Source organism: Dendroctonus ponderosae, unplaced genomic scaffold, assembly GCF_020466585.1.
Source record: "Dendroctonus ponderosae isolate FM_Combo_2020 unplaced genomic scaffold, Dpon_F_20191213v2 Dpon_F_20191213_4, whole genome shotgun sequence".
NCBI classification, from domain to species: Eukaryota; Metazoa; Arthropoda; class Insecta; order Coleoptera; family Curculionidae; genus Dendroctonus; species Dendroctonus ponderosae.
In genome coordinates this window covers 13,686,921-13,707,612 of record NW_026018611.1, presented here as the reverse complement: position 1 = coordinate 13,707,612, position 20,692 = coordinate 13,686,921, and the positions used below count along the sequence as shown (strand labels likewise).

At 33.8% G+C, this 20,692-nt stretch overlaps 1 protein-coding gene across 1 annotated transcript in view; it reads right to left on the bottom strand.

Moving 5' to 3' along the window:
- Positions 1 to 14,345: 14,345 nt before the first annotated feature.
- LOC109539312 (lysosome membrane protein 2) overlaps positions 14,346 to 20,692 on the bottom strand; it is a 15,103-nt gene continuing 8,756 nt past the window's right edge. The window contains exons 3-10 of the mRNA XM_019906987.2: positions 19,214 to 19,358; positions 18,876 to 19,017; positions 18,385 to 18,585; positions 15,380 to 15,617; positions 15,096 to 15,242; positions 14,842 to 14,960; positions 14,634 to 14,762; positions 14,346 to 14,575 (exon numbers count right to left, since the gene is read on the bottom strand). Coding sequence (XP_019762546.2) covers positions 14,357 to 14,575; positions 14,634 to 14,762; positions 14,842 to 14,960; positions 15,096 to 15,242; positions 15,380 to 15,617; positions 18,385 to 18,585; positions 18,876 to 19,017; positions 19,214 to 19,358 — 1,340 coding nt within the window. The 3' untranslated portion in view covers positions 14,346 to 14,356. The remainder of the gene's footprint in view (positions 14,576 to 14,633; positions 14,763 to 14,841; positions 14,961 to 15,095; positions 15,243 to 15,379; positions 15,618 to 18,384; positions 18,586 to 18,875; positions 19,018 to 19,213; positions 19,359 to 20,692) is intronic.

Genomic DNA, 20,692 nt, shown 5'->3' with positions numbered 1-20,692 from the left:
TGGTTGGTGTTGTATGCTTTTAAACGCCAATATTCGAGGTTATGAGAACAGGTTGACATTTCGTCAACAAATCTTGTTGAATTTACCGTTTATCCTTGTCTATCTGATTGCCAGTCTGTATAATTCCGTGGTTACCGGAGTTTTAAATAATTACGAAGCCACAGGTATTTGCGCAATGTTAATGAGGCAGATTACCTTGAAAAACATTGCTGCCGTATTTCTGATATAGTTTCGATTTCGATAGATTCGTTTGATAGAACTCGAGGTTATGAGAACAGGTTGACATTTCGAAATAGGTTGCGTCATTCAACGATTCCTGTTGAATTTACCGTTTATCCTTGTCTATCTTATTGTCACTCCCTATTTATCCATGGTTACCGGAATTTTAAATAATTACGAAGCAACAGGTATCTGCACAATGTTAATTAGGCAGCTTACCTTGAAAAACATTGCGGCTGTATTTCTGATATAGTTTTTTGCAAATTTCTCAGTTTTTAATAACAATTCATTTTTTTACTATTTTTTCTGTACTCCTATAACAGCGCCAGACAACACCGCCAGAGAAATGACGTCAATTTTCAATCACCCTGTATTTCTCAAGTGAAATTTTTCGGCATACAAGGTCCAACGGTCAAACGTATAGACTAAAGCAAATTAGAATGAACTGGATGGCACATTTGTCAGCTATTAGGATTAGCAGCCGGGTATCTAGTAGCTAACCTTATTGCTCGCACTCTACTAATACTTATTTACTTTGTAATTTTGCGCTGATTTCATTTTTGTACTAATAGTTATTAATGCAACTACCAGTTTCAACATTTTGTTCTATTTAAAATCCTTAAGACTTCCTATGTCTAAAGAACTGCTACTTTAATTTTGCTGGTATTTAATGTACTATAAATTGTTTTAACAGTTGGGAAAGCTATTTTAAGGGAATAATTAATGAGGCAAATCAAATCGAATATGTAGTTGATTTAAATATGGACTCGAAAACGCTGGATTTTCGGAATATGGAGTTACCTGTACAATTCTGTAAGGAATAAGCGAATGGACTAAGTTCGGGAGATTTAGGAGGCCAACCAGCTGGGCCTACTTTCCTAATCCCGTGCCTGTGAGATATAGAATATACATAATTTCGTATAAGGAGGCCGAAATGGAAGTGAACCCCATCATATTGATAATACATTTTGTAGGGTCTCGCCGAGCGAAAATGGTACGGTTTGCAGTACCAAAATGTAGTGTAGCAAAGTCAAAATGATTCCGCTTGCAGGACCAAAATTTAGGGTCTCGTTGGACCCAATTCATGGGTGAATTTGCGTTATTCGAAGGACCAAGCTGATTGAGAGTGGCTTTGTAAACCGTGGGTGAAGTTGGCAGCAGCTACAGGATAACAAAGGTGTCGCGATGTTTTTTTTGTCCAACTAGCATTAGTTGGGACCGTTTATTAAATAATAATGTATCCGAATTATTCGTCTGGGGAAGACGAGTGTACACTTGTAGAGTCGCGCGACACTTGTAGAGTCGACTCGATAGTAAAGATTGATAGTTGAGAGCAAATTTACCGAGAAACAGATCCTTCTGAGTACTAAACCCGAGAGAATTTTATGCGAACTCACATGTGTCATTTATGTGTAGTCTCACGTGCAAACTCGAACTGGTTTTCACCTGCAAGGGCGCATGGTTCCCGGAATTCCGCTTTAGCCTGAATTTAGCATTAAGAAGATTTCCAGCCCCATGACTCTACACAATGTTTATATAATATTTGAACACATTTTGTGCCGTATATTTTCACGAATACTTTCAAGACTTTTAGTCGCATTTTTAGTGAAATTTTTCAGCCAAAGCTGTAAATGTTTTTCTCCACTTAAACGTCCATCTATTATGTAGGAACCAAACAAATGATTACCCATCATTATCAAAACAATGTTGAAAGTTTCTCTCAAATGTAATAAGAGGGAAATTGTTAATAGAACCTTGAGTGGACAGTTTTTTAAACAGTCTCCTAAACGGCTTTTTGAGATCGAATTTGAGAATGATTTGCATCTTTCCCTAAAGTTTCTTGTTAAAGATGTTCTAGTTTCTGGAGCTATTGAGCAAACTCTCAGAATCCGGAAAAATCCGGTCTGCATATTCTCTATAAATACGATTAATTTTATTTCAAGAAATAACTACTTTGAAATAATAGCATTTGCTGACCTAATTGTCAACTGACTGCTAGTTTAGTGGGTACACGATAGGTAACACCTAATGTTAAAAATTCAATATAAAAATATATAAATTTATATAATTTAAAATAAAATTTTTTGAATATTTCAAAATCAACTTGAAAAAGTAAATTATATAAGTTTGGAAATATACAATTTTTGTTCTTTTTCGCATCGGAGTATTTCGAAAATGGGAGCATTTCCACACTCACGTTTATGTGAACTTTTTGATTAAGTTTTTTTAAATTACTTTCCTTTTTAATTAATATTTATAATAAGGTATGAAAGAATGTGTCTCATCTTCATGTGTACATCATGAGAACGCAAATTCTCCAATTTGGAGTTTAAAATACTGCGCAAATAAATGCAATGGCCGTGAAGTATTTTTTAACTCCTATTTGCCAAGGGAGTAGATTTATGCATTACAACGGGTCTTTTAGAAAGTAATGATCTGAATTTTCCTTATTCTGCACTCATTCGCTTTGCGGATATACCGACCAGTTTTTCCTCTTCTCCATTACGTAAATTGTCGAAATTACGTCGTTAACATGAGTGTTCTCATTAGAGGCTTTTCGAAACTACTACACATAACGATCTCCAATTTTCACTTCTTATGTAAGCGAGCAAAACTTTTTTATATTAAATAATTAATTTCATTTTTAAATTTGATATTGGATACTAAGTAATTTTTTCAACTTTTTTGAAATATTTATTTAGCGTAGGACATTGAAAAGGTTTTTATATGGCATTATTGTGTAAGAATGCAAAAAAACACTCGATCATGTCAATTTTTCATGTAAGAGGCGCAACGTTTTTTTGTAGTTCCAACAGTCTAAATTGCATCCCGTTGCGGAGACAATAAGCCCTAAGTTGCCACAATTATATAAATATAAAAAAATAAATATATATTTTATAAAAATCCAAAAATATCACACAAACTTCAGGGTGAGTTTTTTTGATGACCAGTGCAGGGATCTTCAAAACTATAGCAGTTACGAAAATGGTTAAATGGACAACGAATTGTAGATTTGAATGTTCTACTTTAAACCAATTTAATTTTTCTAAAATTTGACAGCTGTCAAGCGATATTTGGGAAAAAATTATTTATGGCAAATTTTTAAATTACTCATAGTCCCGTTGATATTAATTTGACAAGAAGACATTAAATAGAAAACTTCTAGAAAATGGAATTCAAAACAAAATGGCATATGAATGTCTCCAAAATAACTGTCATTTTTGACATATGGCACAAATTTCAGTTTTTTTTTAATGGCAACCGTACTTTGTCATTATTTTACCGAATTGAGCATTTTATTACCATTTCTGCGATATATCATCAATAGGTTTTTTCAAAAATAAAGCGTCTGCGAACAATTTATTCTTTTTCAATTTAGTTGATCGAAGTTAGCCATGGAAAATAGCCTATGACATAGCATTGTTTCCATAGTAACAAATAATAACAGCATGCTTCAGTATTTATTTTGACAACTACGCTAAAGTTGGACAAGACTTTGTTTTAGATTCACAGATTCATAATAATAGTGGTTTTCACTATAACTGAGCGAGTGAAATTGGTCGCTATTTTTTTCAAAAGCGATGATGATGATGAATGAGATGATAAAGCTGATTTTCACTAGCAAATACTATATGGACATCGACAAAATTGGCAATGAAATATCCGCTCTGGAGTTCTCCCCATAACAAGCACAGTTTTTCCGGCTTGCCACTCCAGAAAAGTCAACATTCAAACATGTTAAAAGTACTCCTTCTCAAAAACCAATCCAATTTTCATATCATATCACCCACCTCCAAAACATATCGGTACTCATAGCGCTACAGAGAATCCATAACCCGCTTAACCTCAAACACACCCCGAATCATTAGATGAGTTTTATAACGGAAAACCACAAATTATCACAAAGCTGCTCTAATGTACTTAGTAACCTAACTTAGGAACATTAGTTTTAACTATTTACACAAGCTCATGTTTGTTATGCAGGGTTAATCGAACGGTAGATGCGTAGCCATTGTTCAAAGGTTCTTTGATAGGGAGTTCCTTCAAAAGTTCCAGATCAAGAAAAATCTGTTGATGCTTGATGAAAAGGGGCCTCCAGTATGATTTTTTTTGGTAATGTTTGGGGCATGATCTCGTACGCACACCCAGAGCTGACGTTGTAGCGCTCTGGGCTCTGTGATGTAAAGTGATGTTTGGTCTATCACCGCGGTCATTTCTATCCTATTGTCCCCTCGTATTTTACTCCCTCAATATCCCTGTTTATTCAATGAATTCCAGAAGAATCTTGAAGGCGGTACGCATGACCTGGTCTGGTAGAACTGCATCCCCTCCCAGGAATCTTTGTCTACCCGTTGAATATGACGTGCAGTGTCACATAATATGTAGGGTAGTTTCGTCCTCTTATTCGCACCCCGTGCAATGATCGGTTTATTGCTCAATCCCATCCTGAAGGGTTGTTTTTTATTGCAGTGGGCGTGTCCTGTAAAAAAGGCCTCTATCCTTCTTGTTTTTGCCTGCTCCCTCACCGCGACTCCCTACTGCAGGGCAGTTGGTGGGACCTCCACAACCAGTGCATAAAAACAAACTGCTAGATTAGATAGAGAGACTGTGCAAGCGCTCATTTGTCATGTAAAATATTTTACTTTTTGCAAGCTTTCTGAAGAAAAGTCAACTGGATTTATTTTTGACATTGAACTTCATTTCAAGTTTCAAAGAACACAATTTTAAATATTACCTCCAATACGTTGTAATACTAACATCTTTTTTTGCTCAAAAATTTTTTGTGTAAGCTTATCAAATGTTTCAACGTTTCATTCTGCCTAGTGGTCCTTCCTGTTTTATCAGTCTGACAGATTATGTAAACATATTGCTTAATAAACAGTTCAATTTGCATCTCTAAGAGACAGTATCATCGAGGTATGGCATCTTCTTGTTATACCACGACGTTCAAAATGTTTATGCAATCTGAGAACGCTAAAATTTGGTGGGTTTCTAATTTGGTGGGTAAAAACCAAATTCAGTTACAGTTGTGAAGAAGAAAGAACTGACGAAACAGTATCCAAAATAAGTTTTCAGTACCGTCTGATTATAGTAACATCTAACATTATTTATGACACTTATCTCCCCGATTCTACCTTCAACTAATAAAAGCGGAAACTAAATTTTCTACATTAACCTTCTATTAAATCACGGAAATAAATTTCATGTATCATTAGACAGAATGAAAATAAATGTTCTTTTTCGCGATACCAACGAAAGAGTTGGATTATGAGCCGTAACGGAGATAAATTTATTTCCTGCTCTAGTTTTTTTTCGCATTCGTGGTTAAAAGAGAAACAACCAGAAGCCCACTGAAACAAAATATCGTAGTAGATTTATCATTGCTCTGGAAAGCATTACGGTTTGCTTTTAATAAAAGCTCGTATGCAACTTTAGTTTTGCAAATGGAGTCTATTAGTCTTTTTTACCCAGAACAATTGCTTCTAGGATAGCTAAATTCGGCCAGAAAAATTCAGCTGTTGAATCGCAGGAATACTAAATATTATCAACTATTAATAGAAACTCAATTTATTGTTGTTTGCAAAGAAATATGTACAAGTTTGGAAATATTTGTTTTTTTTTCACGAGAAAGGCAAATACTAAAAATCTCACCCAACAAAGGCTCCAGCAAATTCCTAACCCTAGGCCCATTTCCACATACCTGTGAAACACTGTGTTTAAGTACAAATGAACCTGAATAAGAAATTATGGACAAATACATAAATACAGATTATTATCACGCAGATTTACATAAACTGTGATTCAATTCGGGATTCTCTTGTTGGAAATAAAGTCGTTCTCGGTTATTTTAAAACTCAAGATAATCATTATATCAAAGATTTCACTTGTGATCTATAGAACAAAATTGTCGATTTTATTAGTCTTTCAAGTTCGTTTCCAACATAACTTGAAAAATATGATGTGCTTCTTCCAAACAGGACGATATTAAATTCCCTCGTCATCCTGTTCCCGACAGTGGCAATTTTTCTCTCATAAATGATTGAAGCAAGCTGTTCAAGTCATTGTATTAGCTGGTGATGGAGAAATCATTGAAAATAATGTAAATGTTTGGATCAGTTTTAGTAGCATAAAGCTGTTTAGTATCCAAAAAATAAAAACCTTTCTATCAAACGTTAATAGTTTCGATAAGGCTATTTAAATTTAATGTTGTCAAATTGTTTACTGATTTTTAAACGAGATAATGGTAAATAGTAATAGTTAAAAAAAATATAAATAGATCATTTATGATATTTTTAAATATCCAACCTATAAAATTACATAATTATTAAACTGTCTATTAATTGCAACGCTGTAGAAGAATTGAGTAAGTAAGTGATCTGTAAACTGTCGTTCTTGTCAAAATCAAACAAATTGAGTTTTACGAAGAAAATCTTAATTGAAGCCATATATACGGATAAACCATGGCCAAACGGTTTAGCAATAAAAATACATTAAATTTTTTTATGAAATTTTGAAGGCACGTAATTTCACAAAGAAAACGGGTCCTATTTTCAAGTCTTCTGTAAACTTCATTGCTGACCAACAATTAATATTTTTTTATTACTTGAAACATTTACAAATGATGTAAATAGCAAAAACTTGGAACAAGAAAGCACAGCAAATAAAATGACGAATGGGGCAATTAAACCTGCAGATGCTTACGTTGAATATTTAGTTTTGCATTGTTTTTAATTTCCATTTTACTTTTAAACTTACATTTCACTTCTTACATTTTATTATTAAATTTAATTCATCAAAAATTCTTATTGTTTTAAAAAAGCATTAACTCTACATTGAAAAAAAGTGATACATGTGGACGTCATTTAAAATGTTTTCAACTAATAGCTGGAATTTTATCTATTTAGAAATAAAATAATAATATAAATATTTCATCAAACTTTGATATTGGTATGGATTCGTTACTCTGCTTTTAAGACGAACTTTTTGGCAAGATGGAATTTTGAAATGTTATTAAGTATTTGGGCTGGTGAAAACTTCCCGAACTTGGCTGGCCATTTACATCTTGCCCAGCTGAAAAATTCAGTGAATTTCCGATTGCCTTTTCTGTAGAATTGCAGTCAGCACGCACACATTTTCGCAATATGACCAATATTTTCATAATATATGAGCGTTTTTGCCGGAGCAGCGTGCGAAGAGGAATTTTTATTTACTCGTCCCTCAGAATTCCTTCGTAACATGCATGTTGGAATATCTAGCTCGGAGAAACCTCTAATAGCCTCTGAAAAATATCATTCTATTTTGAGATTTGTTTCAAGCTTCCAGATGAATAAATAATGAAGTGACAATTATGGAAATAAGGACATACTCTTTCGATATATAAATGAACTTAGAGGCTAATCATATTTGCGCTCAATCTTTTCTTGTCAATAACTAATATCGAAATTCACATTTACTAATTTGTTATGTCATTTTTAATTTAGTTAATTCGAAACTACAAAAATGTATTAGCATATCTACAAAGTTTTTTGTTTTGATGTCACATATACACAAATTGTTAACAAAGACTCAAATTATGTGAAATTATTCTTAGCTTGAACAAAGAACAAATTAATGATGCAGTATGAAATCAACTTTTTTAAGAGTTTTTTTTTGTATATTCTACCTACAAGGCTTCACAGAACATGCAAATTATCGGAGCAATGAAACAGAGCTGTAATTTTCAAAATTTGCGTTATGATAGGCAAGAGAGCTCGCTTTTTAATTTCTAATATGTTTCATCTTGTTAGAAATGGGCACTGTTTAACTTCTGAATATTTTAATCAGTTTAACAGTCCAGTAATTACGAATATTCTGACTAAATGTCCCTACTTTTCTATATGTTTACTGCATGGGCGTGCGGTGAAATTTGGAAAGCCGGGAAGCAGTTTACAAAAACTCACCTATTTATAATGCATTTGAATTATTTTATGACTCTTCGCAAATGAGTCTGACGGCTCAAACACGTAATTGTTTTTTCCGGAAAATGTATTTTTTAGAACGTATTAAAATTACACAAGTTGAGAACATCTAGATCCTCAACATTTTTGAACCTGCTCTCTATTTCTTGATATATTTAATTAATATAATTTGCTTTGCACTGTAATAAATTGAATAGGTTATCGGAGAGCGAAAATATTTCTACGGAAACGAGGATAAAAAAATGTAAGTTATAATAAATCTAAAAATCGTCTGGAGCTATTTATAGCTTCTGTATCCCAATTGGCCAGAATACCAAAAGAATTTGGTATTCTCCAAAAACTTTCAAACACATAGTTCAATTAAATGATGGCAATGTTCGAATTTTCTAAATACTGGTCGGCCGTCGTAATGCCATCTCTTAGCAGCAATTTCTGGTAATATTCGCTTCCATTCGATTGCATCCAAAGCTTGTCTATGTTTAGTCGGTTTTGAAAAGAAAGCAGTCATCCCACTCAAAGTTGCAAAAAAACTTTACAATCCTTGATTTGCATTACCGATTGAGACAAAACTAAGTTTAATTTGTGGGTAAAAGCAATGTATAAATATCGCACTCGGATATATTTCTCGCACTTTAACTTGTAGCCAAATATTTAACCATCACCGCAGCACCGTCGCAGCTTTGTGCAAGTAATTTGCCGTCACCATTTATAGTTTTTTAGCTGATATAAAATAGTGTTACAGTGCGTCTGCCATTCTACGTTCTGTTACATCGATAAAACCAAAAAACCTTTCCTGCAGCTCGCCATCAACATCTTTTTACAAATCGTAGTGAATCAGATAGCTGACTTTAATTCGTAACGTCAGTCGTTTCACCTGAAATAATTCCAAGAAATCGTGCCTGTAAAATTTGCTGCTTTATTTTAAGTAAGTAACTAACTTTTAAGTAACTAAGTAATTCTGAACTCGATTTGATGTATCTTGAAACATGCTAGAGTTTGCCAAATATGTTTCCAAACAAAGGTCATATTTAGATACTATGGAAAGAATACCTATATAATTTCCTCTATTCCCTGATGAACTTGAGACGTCGTGACCTCCAAATCCAAGTTCCTCTAGGCTAAGTAAGTACATAACACAATAAGCCTCTTCAGCATGATTTTAATAGATTTTAAGCAACGAAATCATTATGTTGGTGGCTCACTTGTAGCGATTTATCCAAGGAGTGTTCAATTGGTGTTTTCCCGAAAACTTTCTCTGTGTTAACTGCCTGCAAGTGAGCTTTAGATATTACATGTCGTTTCACTACTTTATGCAAATTATTTAAATCCGCAAAACCGCTGCAATTCCAAACCCGGTTTTCATTGACGAAAAGCAAACAAGGCCAGCAAAACAGTTAGTCTCTGATCTCACAACCTGTAAGCCACTCATACCGCCAATAAGATTTTTTCGAATTGAAATGTCGCATAGAAGTATGTATTTTTTGCCAGTCAAGTTTTTTATCTCAGACTTTGCCCTATTTTTATTTATTATGTTCGATTTTTCAATAAAACTCTGAGAATTGAACCCTTTGTCCAACCTGGAACACCCCACACATTTACATAACTGTACAGTCTTAACTCATCACTTTTTGAATTTCGAATAGTCGAAGAAGGCCAAGTGCCATTGTGTCAATTAATATTTTGCAACTTGACCTGTAGATTTTTTTATTTTACCCTAAATATTTAATATGTAAACCGAGAAGCAGTCCGAAATTTTCCATATCGAAGCTCGGGCCTAAGACTCGTGATGCGTCTACGGTCCCCTGCATGGCTTATGAACTTTATGACAAAGATATAACCTCATGATTTTATTATTTCCTGAAGCTCTCGAGTTTGAAGAGCGCGTCATGCTATGCAATATTTCTTCCTTATTTTATTTAGCTTCGAGTGCTGCTTACAACCCTTGGAAAGATTGAAGAAAGAGTCGTATTGCCATGCCTATTTTCTTATGGATGATCGATCTTTTTAATTAGGATGTTGCGGATTATTACGAAATGAATAAGATAAAATAATATAATGATTTTTAAAACTTTCGGTTGGTGATTTATCTAAGAGAATGCTTGCTTCCATGGACGGCACTCCCCTGGTAAACTGGAATCAAAAAATCCAGTTTTTATTATACTAATCTCAGTGTTCTAAAAATTTGCTTAAAGAATAATGTTTCGTGGCACGATTATGTGAAATGAAAACGAACGAATGAATGAAACGAAAAATGTATTGMGWTTTTTCAATTAAATTCTAATTTTMAAATTTGTGAACYAATGAAACGGGTTAACTACGTATATACAGGTGATAAATTATTATTAAGTTTTMAATATGCACTCTCTATCCTTATTTGTTACTGTTATTTGCTAAAATAAGAAATTAGATATAAATAGGTGTTCATTTTACCACCAAAGTATAATACACCCAGTGTAATATGCACGTATCATTAAAACTATGTTTTATGAGTAATACCTGTTTGGAGCTATGCATATTTGATTTAATTTGGCGATCAATGATTACACTTCAGACTACTAGTTTTGAATTTCAACCTATCGATTGTCTACATTACCAATAGTGGCTACTTAATTAGGATCACCCTCTTTCAGTTTAGGCAAATCAATGCATATCATTATAGAGAATGTTCTACACAAGAAAGTTCCAGGTCATTAAAGGGTTATCCAGAAACAATGGTATCTGGGATATTTGCAAATTTATCTACCTCGACTGTATACGATTATTTCAGGACAAAAGGTCCCACTAATGCATAACACAAAGCGTGCGGTGGACTGCTTAATTTTCGGCTTTGTTTTTGACCCATTTTCAGGCGTTTAATAGAGTTGAAGCAGCAACGTTTTGTAGCAATTCAAATTTAGAATTGAGATGATTTTTACAATGACCGCATTAAAAATTATGTAGTTAAAAAAAATGAAAAGCAGGAGTACATATTGTGACTCAAGAAGTAAAACGCGTTTCTTTGAAATAATTTCTCCAGCCTACTTGGAGAATACGTGAATGGGGAGAAAAGGGTTGACTTGATTTTTTAAAGATATTAGTTTTTCAGAATACAATTCCAATTGTGTGACAACTGTTAACAAAATAAATGTTACACTGCCAAATTTGCCCCAATTTTGGAACTGGATAAATTGTAACTGCGGCGAGTGATTTTATTTCTGGTATTGTCTAGTACAATTCTTTTGATACCCGCTCTTGTTTCCTCAAAAAAATTAGTCCTTTTGCCAGAATTTTCTAGAGGGATGCAAATGAAACAATGCAACATTTCTGAAACTTTGGCATGCTCCCAATTGAGCAAACAATATATTTTTTGGATTTCAACATCAAAGGCATGAGGGGATAGTACCTCATATCTCAAAGCGATTTTATATTTCATTGCCTATCTGTTTTATTTACAAGCTGATGTCACAAAATCACATTTTTCCTCTTGCATCGATTTTCAAAATCTACAGCTCTTAATCCATGGAAAAGATATACACATATTATAAATCTCCGTTATGGAGTTGCCGAACAAATGTTTTTGTTCGCTCATCGTTTATTTTTTTCGTTAAACTTTGAGCCTGTGATTTACATTGGCCAAATAAAAATTGTCGAGGACCATTTAAAAAAATCAGCGCGTTGATATTTTTGAAATAAACTAAAAAATAGAATTGAATCCGAATTCGAATCCGATTAAATGGAGAGCAGGATTCAATCAATGCTTTCATTGATTAAATGGTAGAGGAATAATATCATTTGCATATGGAAATTACCTTGCGCCTATTTCCGCTTCACATCTGCTGTAAAACAAGTGAAATTGATTGAATAATTGAATATGCGTTAGTCTCTTGACGTCAGCCAGTTCATGCTAGATTAAGTAAAAAATACCATTTTTCCATATTTTAACTTGTACAATTTTCTTTGCTTTTGACTGTTTCAATTAAAGTTTATTGTTTTAGTGAAAATACTGCAATTACTTATTAGGAGTTATCTTTTTTCAAATATTTATCGTGTTGCATGCTCCAGTGATTACTATCACATGTTGGCGCATTATGATCCTAATTTCTCAAGTTCAGAAAGTCATTGAATTTTCATCGTATCCATTTACTTATGTATCCATCAGCTTTCAATAAAAACCATTCAGCAGCTTTACATATAATTCCTAATTAAAATTACATCTGTTCTATTCAGTGGGGACGTCAGGATTCCATCACGAATTTGTTTTATATTCCGTGTACCTAAAAGTATACCCGTCAGTATACCACTCTGCAATTCTCTGATAGCAAATGGAAAATGCAAAAATTTTAATCAGCCTTTCTCCTGAAGGCATGCATGATTGTGTTTGGCAAATTGATTACTTTTGATATCCTGTCCGCTTACATTCATTTCGTTAATTACATTATTATATTCACTGAAATATTATATTGAGTGTAGGATAAAGATGCTTTATAAGTGAAGTAAAGTGAACATATAGTTTTTATCCTAAAAAAACGATGGTTTCAAATGTATAGTGATTGATATGCCAGGTGGGAAGCAGCGTCTCCAATTCGTAATATTGTGTGTTCTCATAGCAGGTTTTTGTCTTGATTGAAGCCCCATTAATTTTTTAAATATTACCGAAGTTGCGATCCTCTTCGTCTGATTAAATATATATTACTTCTTAATGAGTACAGATAAACGTATACAAAATAGCACACTTTATTTGTTGTTCAATTTATATTAAAATTTGATGAGTTTATTACTTTTGAATCAATATTCGAAGCAATTTCGATTTACTGTTAACTGAGGAAATTAATAATAACTGAAAAAATCCCTGAGGAAATTAATGAGCGAAAGCGTGGAACAGAAAAATGCGAAAATCATTAAAAAAACGTAAATGTAAAGTTATAATACAATACAAGCGTACGTCAAAATACAAGCGTACGTCAAAACCCCCTTCAGACGCTGAAGATCTGAACTAGATCTCCCTTAAAATTGCGTTTGCATGCTAAACTCGGCGGAATAAAGCTATAAAAACTTTTATATTTCATAGTACAATATATCAAACAAAGGGCTCCCCAACGTACAGAACATGACAGTATCGGCAAATGTATTTCTTGCTCTTTTGTAAAACTGAATTAATTTGAATGATTTATTTGTATTTATTGGGCTCTCAACAGCTGATTAGAAAAATATTTTAATATTAAACATCTCAGTTTTGAAATAAAGCCGATGTTTGTCTGGATAGTTTGCCGCATAACTATCTATAGAGGGAAATGGTTAGGGCTTATATACTTATGTAAAACATTTGCAGTTAATGTTCTTGCAAAAAACTGGTACGGTTTATCAAGATTACTTCTTCAATAATAACGTTTTACTTCATATTTTATACATATCTGTTTTACTGGCTATTAGCAGGCAACTATTGTGATTTAATATAATATTTTACTACCACGCTCAGAGTAGGTTAACAAAGACAAATTTTTCAAACTAATTTAAACATCCATACGATTAAATAAGAAAATTGAATTTTCTAACCAGAGTTTTTAGGCGCAGAACAAAAAACTTAGAGCAAGTTTTCCACGAATTTTTTTTCACGGAACTAGTGGCAATTTGCCATCACTTTCGACTGATTCATTAAAATGAGTCAAAATGCGGATTTTTTTCACTTTAAAACTTTAAATTTTGGATAACTTTTGGCGAAATTGTATGATTTAGCTACCCGTTTCTGTTAAATACGTTCTATTAAGGCGAAATATGTTTGTGACACTAAGCTAATTGATTGTTAGAGCGAAATATAGCCAATAAACTTTAGGATTTGGAATGAATAGATGTATCAATCAATTAGTGTGTGTGTCAGTTACTTGGTATTCACGGCGTTTTCCTATTTCAGGCATCAACAATTCAATTTTACCAAAAGGGAAGCTTATTGGAGCATATATCATTTGAGTGTTTGCATTGATGGGGCTTAAGCAGGAGTAAATATTAAAGGTAAGTTTGAGGCACTATATTATTATATAACGCATATGTTACTGCCTGTCGTCTCTGTAATATCGCTAATAAATTTGTTAATGAACTAAGGTAAAACGTAGCACTAGTAGCACTAGAACTCACGAATAAGTACAATAATATTTAAGCCAGTTCCAAGGCCAAAAATTCAATAAAACAACTGAACACTTTTTACATTATATTTTAATAAACGATTCTTCTTCTTTGCATTTTTTGTGGTCAATTGGGAATGTTCTATTAGTAATACCGGGTTTATTCCATTGCTTACAATAATAGTAAAATAAAGTAAATGCGAATACGAAAAAAGCTATCGACATAAACAGTTGTGTGTTTGGAACTAGGATGGTCATTATGTACAATACTACACGTACGTGGACTGGCAATCCTTCAATTTCCTGAAATAGCAGCCTATTTGTATTAACTGAATGAGTAAAAGTGAATGCAGGTTCTTACGTATCCCACATAGGCAAATGGTAAGTTCATATTGGTAAATCGTCCCAATTTGCTTCCAAATGAGGACATATCTCGAAAAATCAAATTGATTTGAAATATTGCTCTACCGCCTAACGGTACACCTGAAAGCTGTTAAAGTATAAGAAAAATCTAGACGACTCTAATGTCAATTAAGTCGCTTTTATAATTAGTTTAGATGAAATCTTACCTTTTCCACATTGAGATATGTTAAATGCTTATCGATGTCTGGCTTCAGACCTTTCAGTCGGTTAGAAACAAGAGGGTCTGCGCTCATAAAATGTGGAAAACTGGCAGCAAAAGGATAACCTAAAACCGGGGAGCACAGCTTAGGCTTGAACGAGTATTTTTAGCAAACGCAAGGTGATTTCTGTGATCACAACGTTCACATATTTGTTCGCAATTAATGAGTTCAATATTTGCATTTGGTAATGTTATATCTACCATGGTAGCATGCTGACAGATCAGCTAGTCCATTTGGTAGTGGAGGGTCTCCCTTATAACAATCTTCATATTTAGGCTCAGTTCTGTTGAAAACATTCAAAGGAACTTCAAACCGATATCCATGCAATCCATAACGACTGACATCACCTAAAAAACGTTAGTTTTCTGAAATAATCATTGACTCATTCATTTCAAGTTTTGAACATCACTTAATACCTCAACGTTGTATAGCGGTAACGATTTCCACTTAAGTATTCCATTTTATTATTAAACCTACTACTTACTGGCATATACTCCATCAACTGCCTTACACAGTACGGCTTTCCACGCATTTATTTTATCAGATTTTGTTAAAAATTGAGGAAAAAGTGTGGTTTCTGAAGTACGGCTGAACGGTGGTTTGCATCTATTGAAGCCTGGCAGTGAATTTACCCCATCCACATTCTGAATGGTAAAAAAGTCTTTGTTCCCGTATTTGGGTCCAATAGCTACTGTTACATTATAGGAATTCTTCAAATACATCTGAAATGAGTTCAAAATTTACCCATTTTTTTTTACAAGCAATACATGAGAAGTTCGCGGTAGTGTTTATTAAAGCTATTTGACACCATTATATGCACTTAGGGTTGTATTTGCCGAGTTGAGAGGCAGTATTACTTTGTGATTGAGAATACCAGTAACCGACTAATGAAACAGAGGTAGGTACATAAGATTTAAGCTCCTCAGCTTATTTCAGTATCTGTGAAATTCATTAGGATATTTCTTTCAAAGTTCCCAATTGTAGTCCATTTTAGCGTCATAATCCGTTCAACTGCGTCGGTAACACCGGCTTTTTTCCTAATTATATTGTCTGCAACTCTGTCTCTGAGGGGTAAATTCAACATCGATCTCTCCATCACTCTATGTGCTACTTGCATTTTATTTGTCACCTTCCTAGGAGCGGTCAATGCTTCTCCTCCGTATGATAGAACCGGGAGCACAGACTGATCAAAGACTTTCCCCTTCAGACACATGAAGATGGTCTGATTTAAAGACATCCTTCAGTTTTCCGTAAGCTGCGCATGTCAGTACTATTCTCCTGTTCAATTCTGCGGTCTGGTTGTCTCTTCCCAGTTTAATCTCGTGGCCCTAATATTTAGAGGTATACACATGTTCTATTTGAGTGCCAGACGTTGAATTGTTGATGGCTAATAAAATGTTGGTCATGCATTGTGTATGTTTTAGAGACGTTAATTTTTAGGCCAACTCGTGCAGAATATCTCTGAAGGTCATAAAGAAGTTGGCATGCATGATCTACCCGGTCTGCAATAAGGACTATGTCATCTGCAAACCTTATGCTGTTGAGATACTCCCCGTTCATGTTGACTGCAATACTTCCCCAAATGTTGTTCTTCATATCGCTCTGCAGAAGGGCGGTGAATCCTCTTCGAGAGATAGTGTCTCGTTGTCTAATAACTTTCGCCAAGGTGAATTTGTTTGTGTGACCATAATACGTTCTTTCTGTAGCTGTTGCGTAATTAGAAATATTCTGAAGAAGGGTCGCGAATCTCTGATCAATAACGTACTCTGCAAGCGCTCTCAACAATAACAACTCAACGGTATGCTGGGTCAAATGCCTTCTGAAAGTCCACAAATATCAGCATTAATGGGGTGTTGTATTCTGTAACGTTCTCTATCAGGGACTTTATTACTTGTAGGTAATCGATCGATTATTTGTTCCAAATTCACTTCTAAATCCGGCTTGTTCCAGTGGTCGGTGAAAATCTAGCTCAGGTTCCAGTCTATTAGTAATTATTCCCATGAAAAGTTTATACACTGATGGACAAAATTAGCGCACCACCTACACATTTTCGAATAAATCATTTTTTTCCCCAAATAGGCTCGTAAATAACTAACCCAAGTAACACTGGACAGTACCTATTGCTTTTAGTCTCTTTCCATTTATTTCAATGCAAGCTTCTGCTTGTTTTGTGTCATTCGCCACATTTCATCATTGTTTTCAGCAAGCGTGGTACTGTTTTCGATTCAATTTTCTTTCGTTTTTCCTAACTTCTATGTGTAATGAAAGTGTTTTCGTATTGAAATGTCCACACGAAGAAATTTACGTGAGTTTTGTGCGGTCAAAATTGTCACCTCTTTGGAGGAAGGGTGTTCCCAACGTGATTTAGCCCGAAGGTTGGGTGTTCATCACACCGCCATCGGTCGATCTCTTCAGCGTTTTAGGGAAACAGGTTGCTATGCTAGCCGACCAGGGTAAGTCCGAGCAAGATCCACAAGCCAAGTGGACGATTGTTCTTCAAGAATGGCACAACATACCTCAGAAATTCATTACAAACCTTTTTTATGGCATCTCAATACATTTAAGGGACGTTATTCGAGCTAGAGGCGGCAATACACCTTATTGAATTGGTAAAACACGGACAGTACCTGAATTTCAAAATGTATTTTCATACATTTTTAAGAAATGCTGTGTTCTCCAGGTGCTTTGTTGCATGGTGTTGGTTATATCTGGAAGTTCCTCAAATGTTTGATTTTGTATTACTTGGATTTGTACTTCATGGAATCATCTCGACTATATAGTGCTTTATTGTATTCTCCGATGATTTCTAGAATATCTTGTTGTTGGTAAATAGTGTGTCCTGGCTTATTTCTCAGCTTGTAAATGTTCCTAGTTCCTGTCCTCTTCCATAGTTTTAGCTCTTTTAGGCTTTTGTGTTGTTCTATGGTATTGTCATTGTTTGATAGATTTAAAATCTCTCAAATCCTACATTTAGAAGGTAAAAGATAAAATGCAGATAATTTTAACACTTAATTCCTTGCAACAAAGTAGTTTGAATTAAACAAACGCCAAATAGAAAATAGAAGGGTGTACAGAAAAATAACTTGTCCGCTAACATAATCTGTATTTGCATCATGATGATGCGCCGATCTGAAACCGTTTTCAGAATTTACACATATATGGATAGTTTGTTTCAAGTTTAGTTTAAATAGCTATGCTTTCGTTTAGTTGAATTTAGACTTATCAATGACAAGAATGGTATTAAGCCGATTGTGATGTTCAACTGCTGGGTACAATTTGTTCAAATCATTATTTGTCTATGAAGGGCGCATCAGCACAGTTTAAGGTGCATAACCGAGGAAATAGAAATAAATTGTACCAGGGGGAAACGACGCAATATAAGAAAACAGTTCAAAGCCAAAATTGTCGAAAATCGAAAATTAGTAACATTGAAGCTGATTAACAGAAAGCAAGCTTACGTAAATTTCCTAGTTATAAAAATATACTTACTTGGTTCAAAACTCCAACATTAGTAGATGGTACCAATTTACCATTGAACAGTCTAGCATCTTCCAACAAAGCGCTGGATGCATTGTGCAGAAAATCGTATATACTCATCTTAACAAATGGCTCACTTTCATGCTTGTACAACAATACTTTTATGGCGGTCCTGGTGAAATATGAGGAATCGGAGAAATATGAAGTCATTACCTACAAAGAAATTAAAAACAGTTTACTCCACAATAAAGTGCAACTTTTCTTTAATATGCTTGCTATTTAACATGTTATATTTGAAGTATTTTAGATAATTGACCCGAGCTTAGAACATATCTACCGTAATAAGGTGTTGCGTTTCATCAGTTTATTTTCCCAATTTTTTTCTGCCTATACGCTATACCGTGCATCGAACATTACGTTCACTTACTCAATTCAATTATCTCAATCTTTATACAAATAACTTAATATATACATTAATATGAAATTCTATCAGTACTACTTACCAACATTGCTAAATTTGGTGCTATAATTGTGTCGTTGATATCAATGGTGTTAAGTTCTGGAAGATAATGCAATCTTCGTGTAATCGTGTACGTTAAGGTGCTGTTTTCATTGAAACGTATGTTACTGTGACGAAATTTCTCCCTAGAAATGTGAAATATACAATTTATAGTGCTCACATATCCGACAGACTGTAGCGATAGATCTAAACCACACCATTTACTTTCTCAAAAACGCAAGTCCGTTTCGTCATAAAATGTACATTGCTCATAATCAAATTTAATATATTTGAGCAATAAGCTTTACGCACGCTTTCGCAGATATAAAATAAATAACTTGCCTGTATACAATAGGTCCGATTTCCTGTAAATGCAAGTCATAATCTGATCCATTCAGAAATCGTTCCGAATTTGTTACATTAAAAATATATACTTTAGCTAGAAGATTTTCTGGTGGTTCTGCCCACATCGTATAAGGAGGTGTACCTAAAGGAAAACGTATATTAAATGTTAATATGCTTTACCACTTAGTTGCTGATATTGTAAAATGATCGTAAAAATTTGCTCCCTATAATTCTCTATTAGGCCAATTGCATTAGGCTTCTGTTTTTGAAAAAAAGTCGTTTGCTATACTCTTGGAATCAGGCAGGATCAATCGAATGAAAAAATGCATTTAAAAATCGAACAGAAATAATTAAAAAACATGTTTTCATTTTTAATCAGTAATACAATTTAATTGATATTCCTAGAGTAAATAAGTGTCAATAATTGTGATAAATGGACAATAAACGCTCATTTTGAATTGTTAGATAGTTCGACGAAACTGATACACTTTATTTTCAAGTGATATCAATTTAACAGTAATATGCAGGAGCAAAGTATAAAAAACAAACAATCAATTTACAGAAAATTACTTTTCGTTGATGATTTAGTCTTTTTTATTTATAGATTTTTAAATCTGGAATAGTAATTTAAGCAGTCATTAAAGTTATATCAGAGATCCTGAAAGTGAATTAATATAAACCATTTTATAAAAACACTGAATCCAATAATTAATTTTCCAATTAATTGATAATATTAAATTGACAGAAATAAATATTAATGGGTGAACGAACATCAAGATTAATGTATATTTTCATCAAAAATTTTACTCGCAGATATTTCCTCACAGGGTGTCGAAGCTTGACCCTTGTTAAGATTTTTGGTCATTTCTAAAAATAACTGCTTGATTTCGGGTTTTATTTTTGAGATTCGAAAATTTAAATTAATTTCGAATCCGGCGCGCTTGCATTAAAATTGTATACGATGACGATGCAACCAAAATATTTTTTCCGGCTGCACCCGTTTGGCAACTAGGTGGATACTTTACTGGAATACTTGACATTTGATGATGTCTGATCCACCACTAGCTTCAACTATAAGATTTTGGCACATTAACTGTTACTTTCCCCTCTATTATTTTGCCCACATTGATATATCATTTACTCTCAATGGAGTAACGCATTATATTTTACAGATATTGTTAATCTCTGGAAACTGGATATTGTTAAAAACTGGAATCTTATTCTGGGACTCATTAACGTATACAGGGTTATTCACGCTATACGGCACGAAAGTTTGCGGCTAAACCGTTTGATTTTTAAAAAGTATTATTAGATGAATTGCCCGACGCCTACCGGGCGCACATTCTAAAAATATTTTTGTAATGTACAGGGTGTTCCAAAAGCTCTAAAAGTATCAAAGTTGCGTTTTTTTAAATGGAATGTCCTGTATATTATTGCATTTTTGGATTCGCTGAACAAAATAAGTGTCTGTTTTAA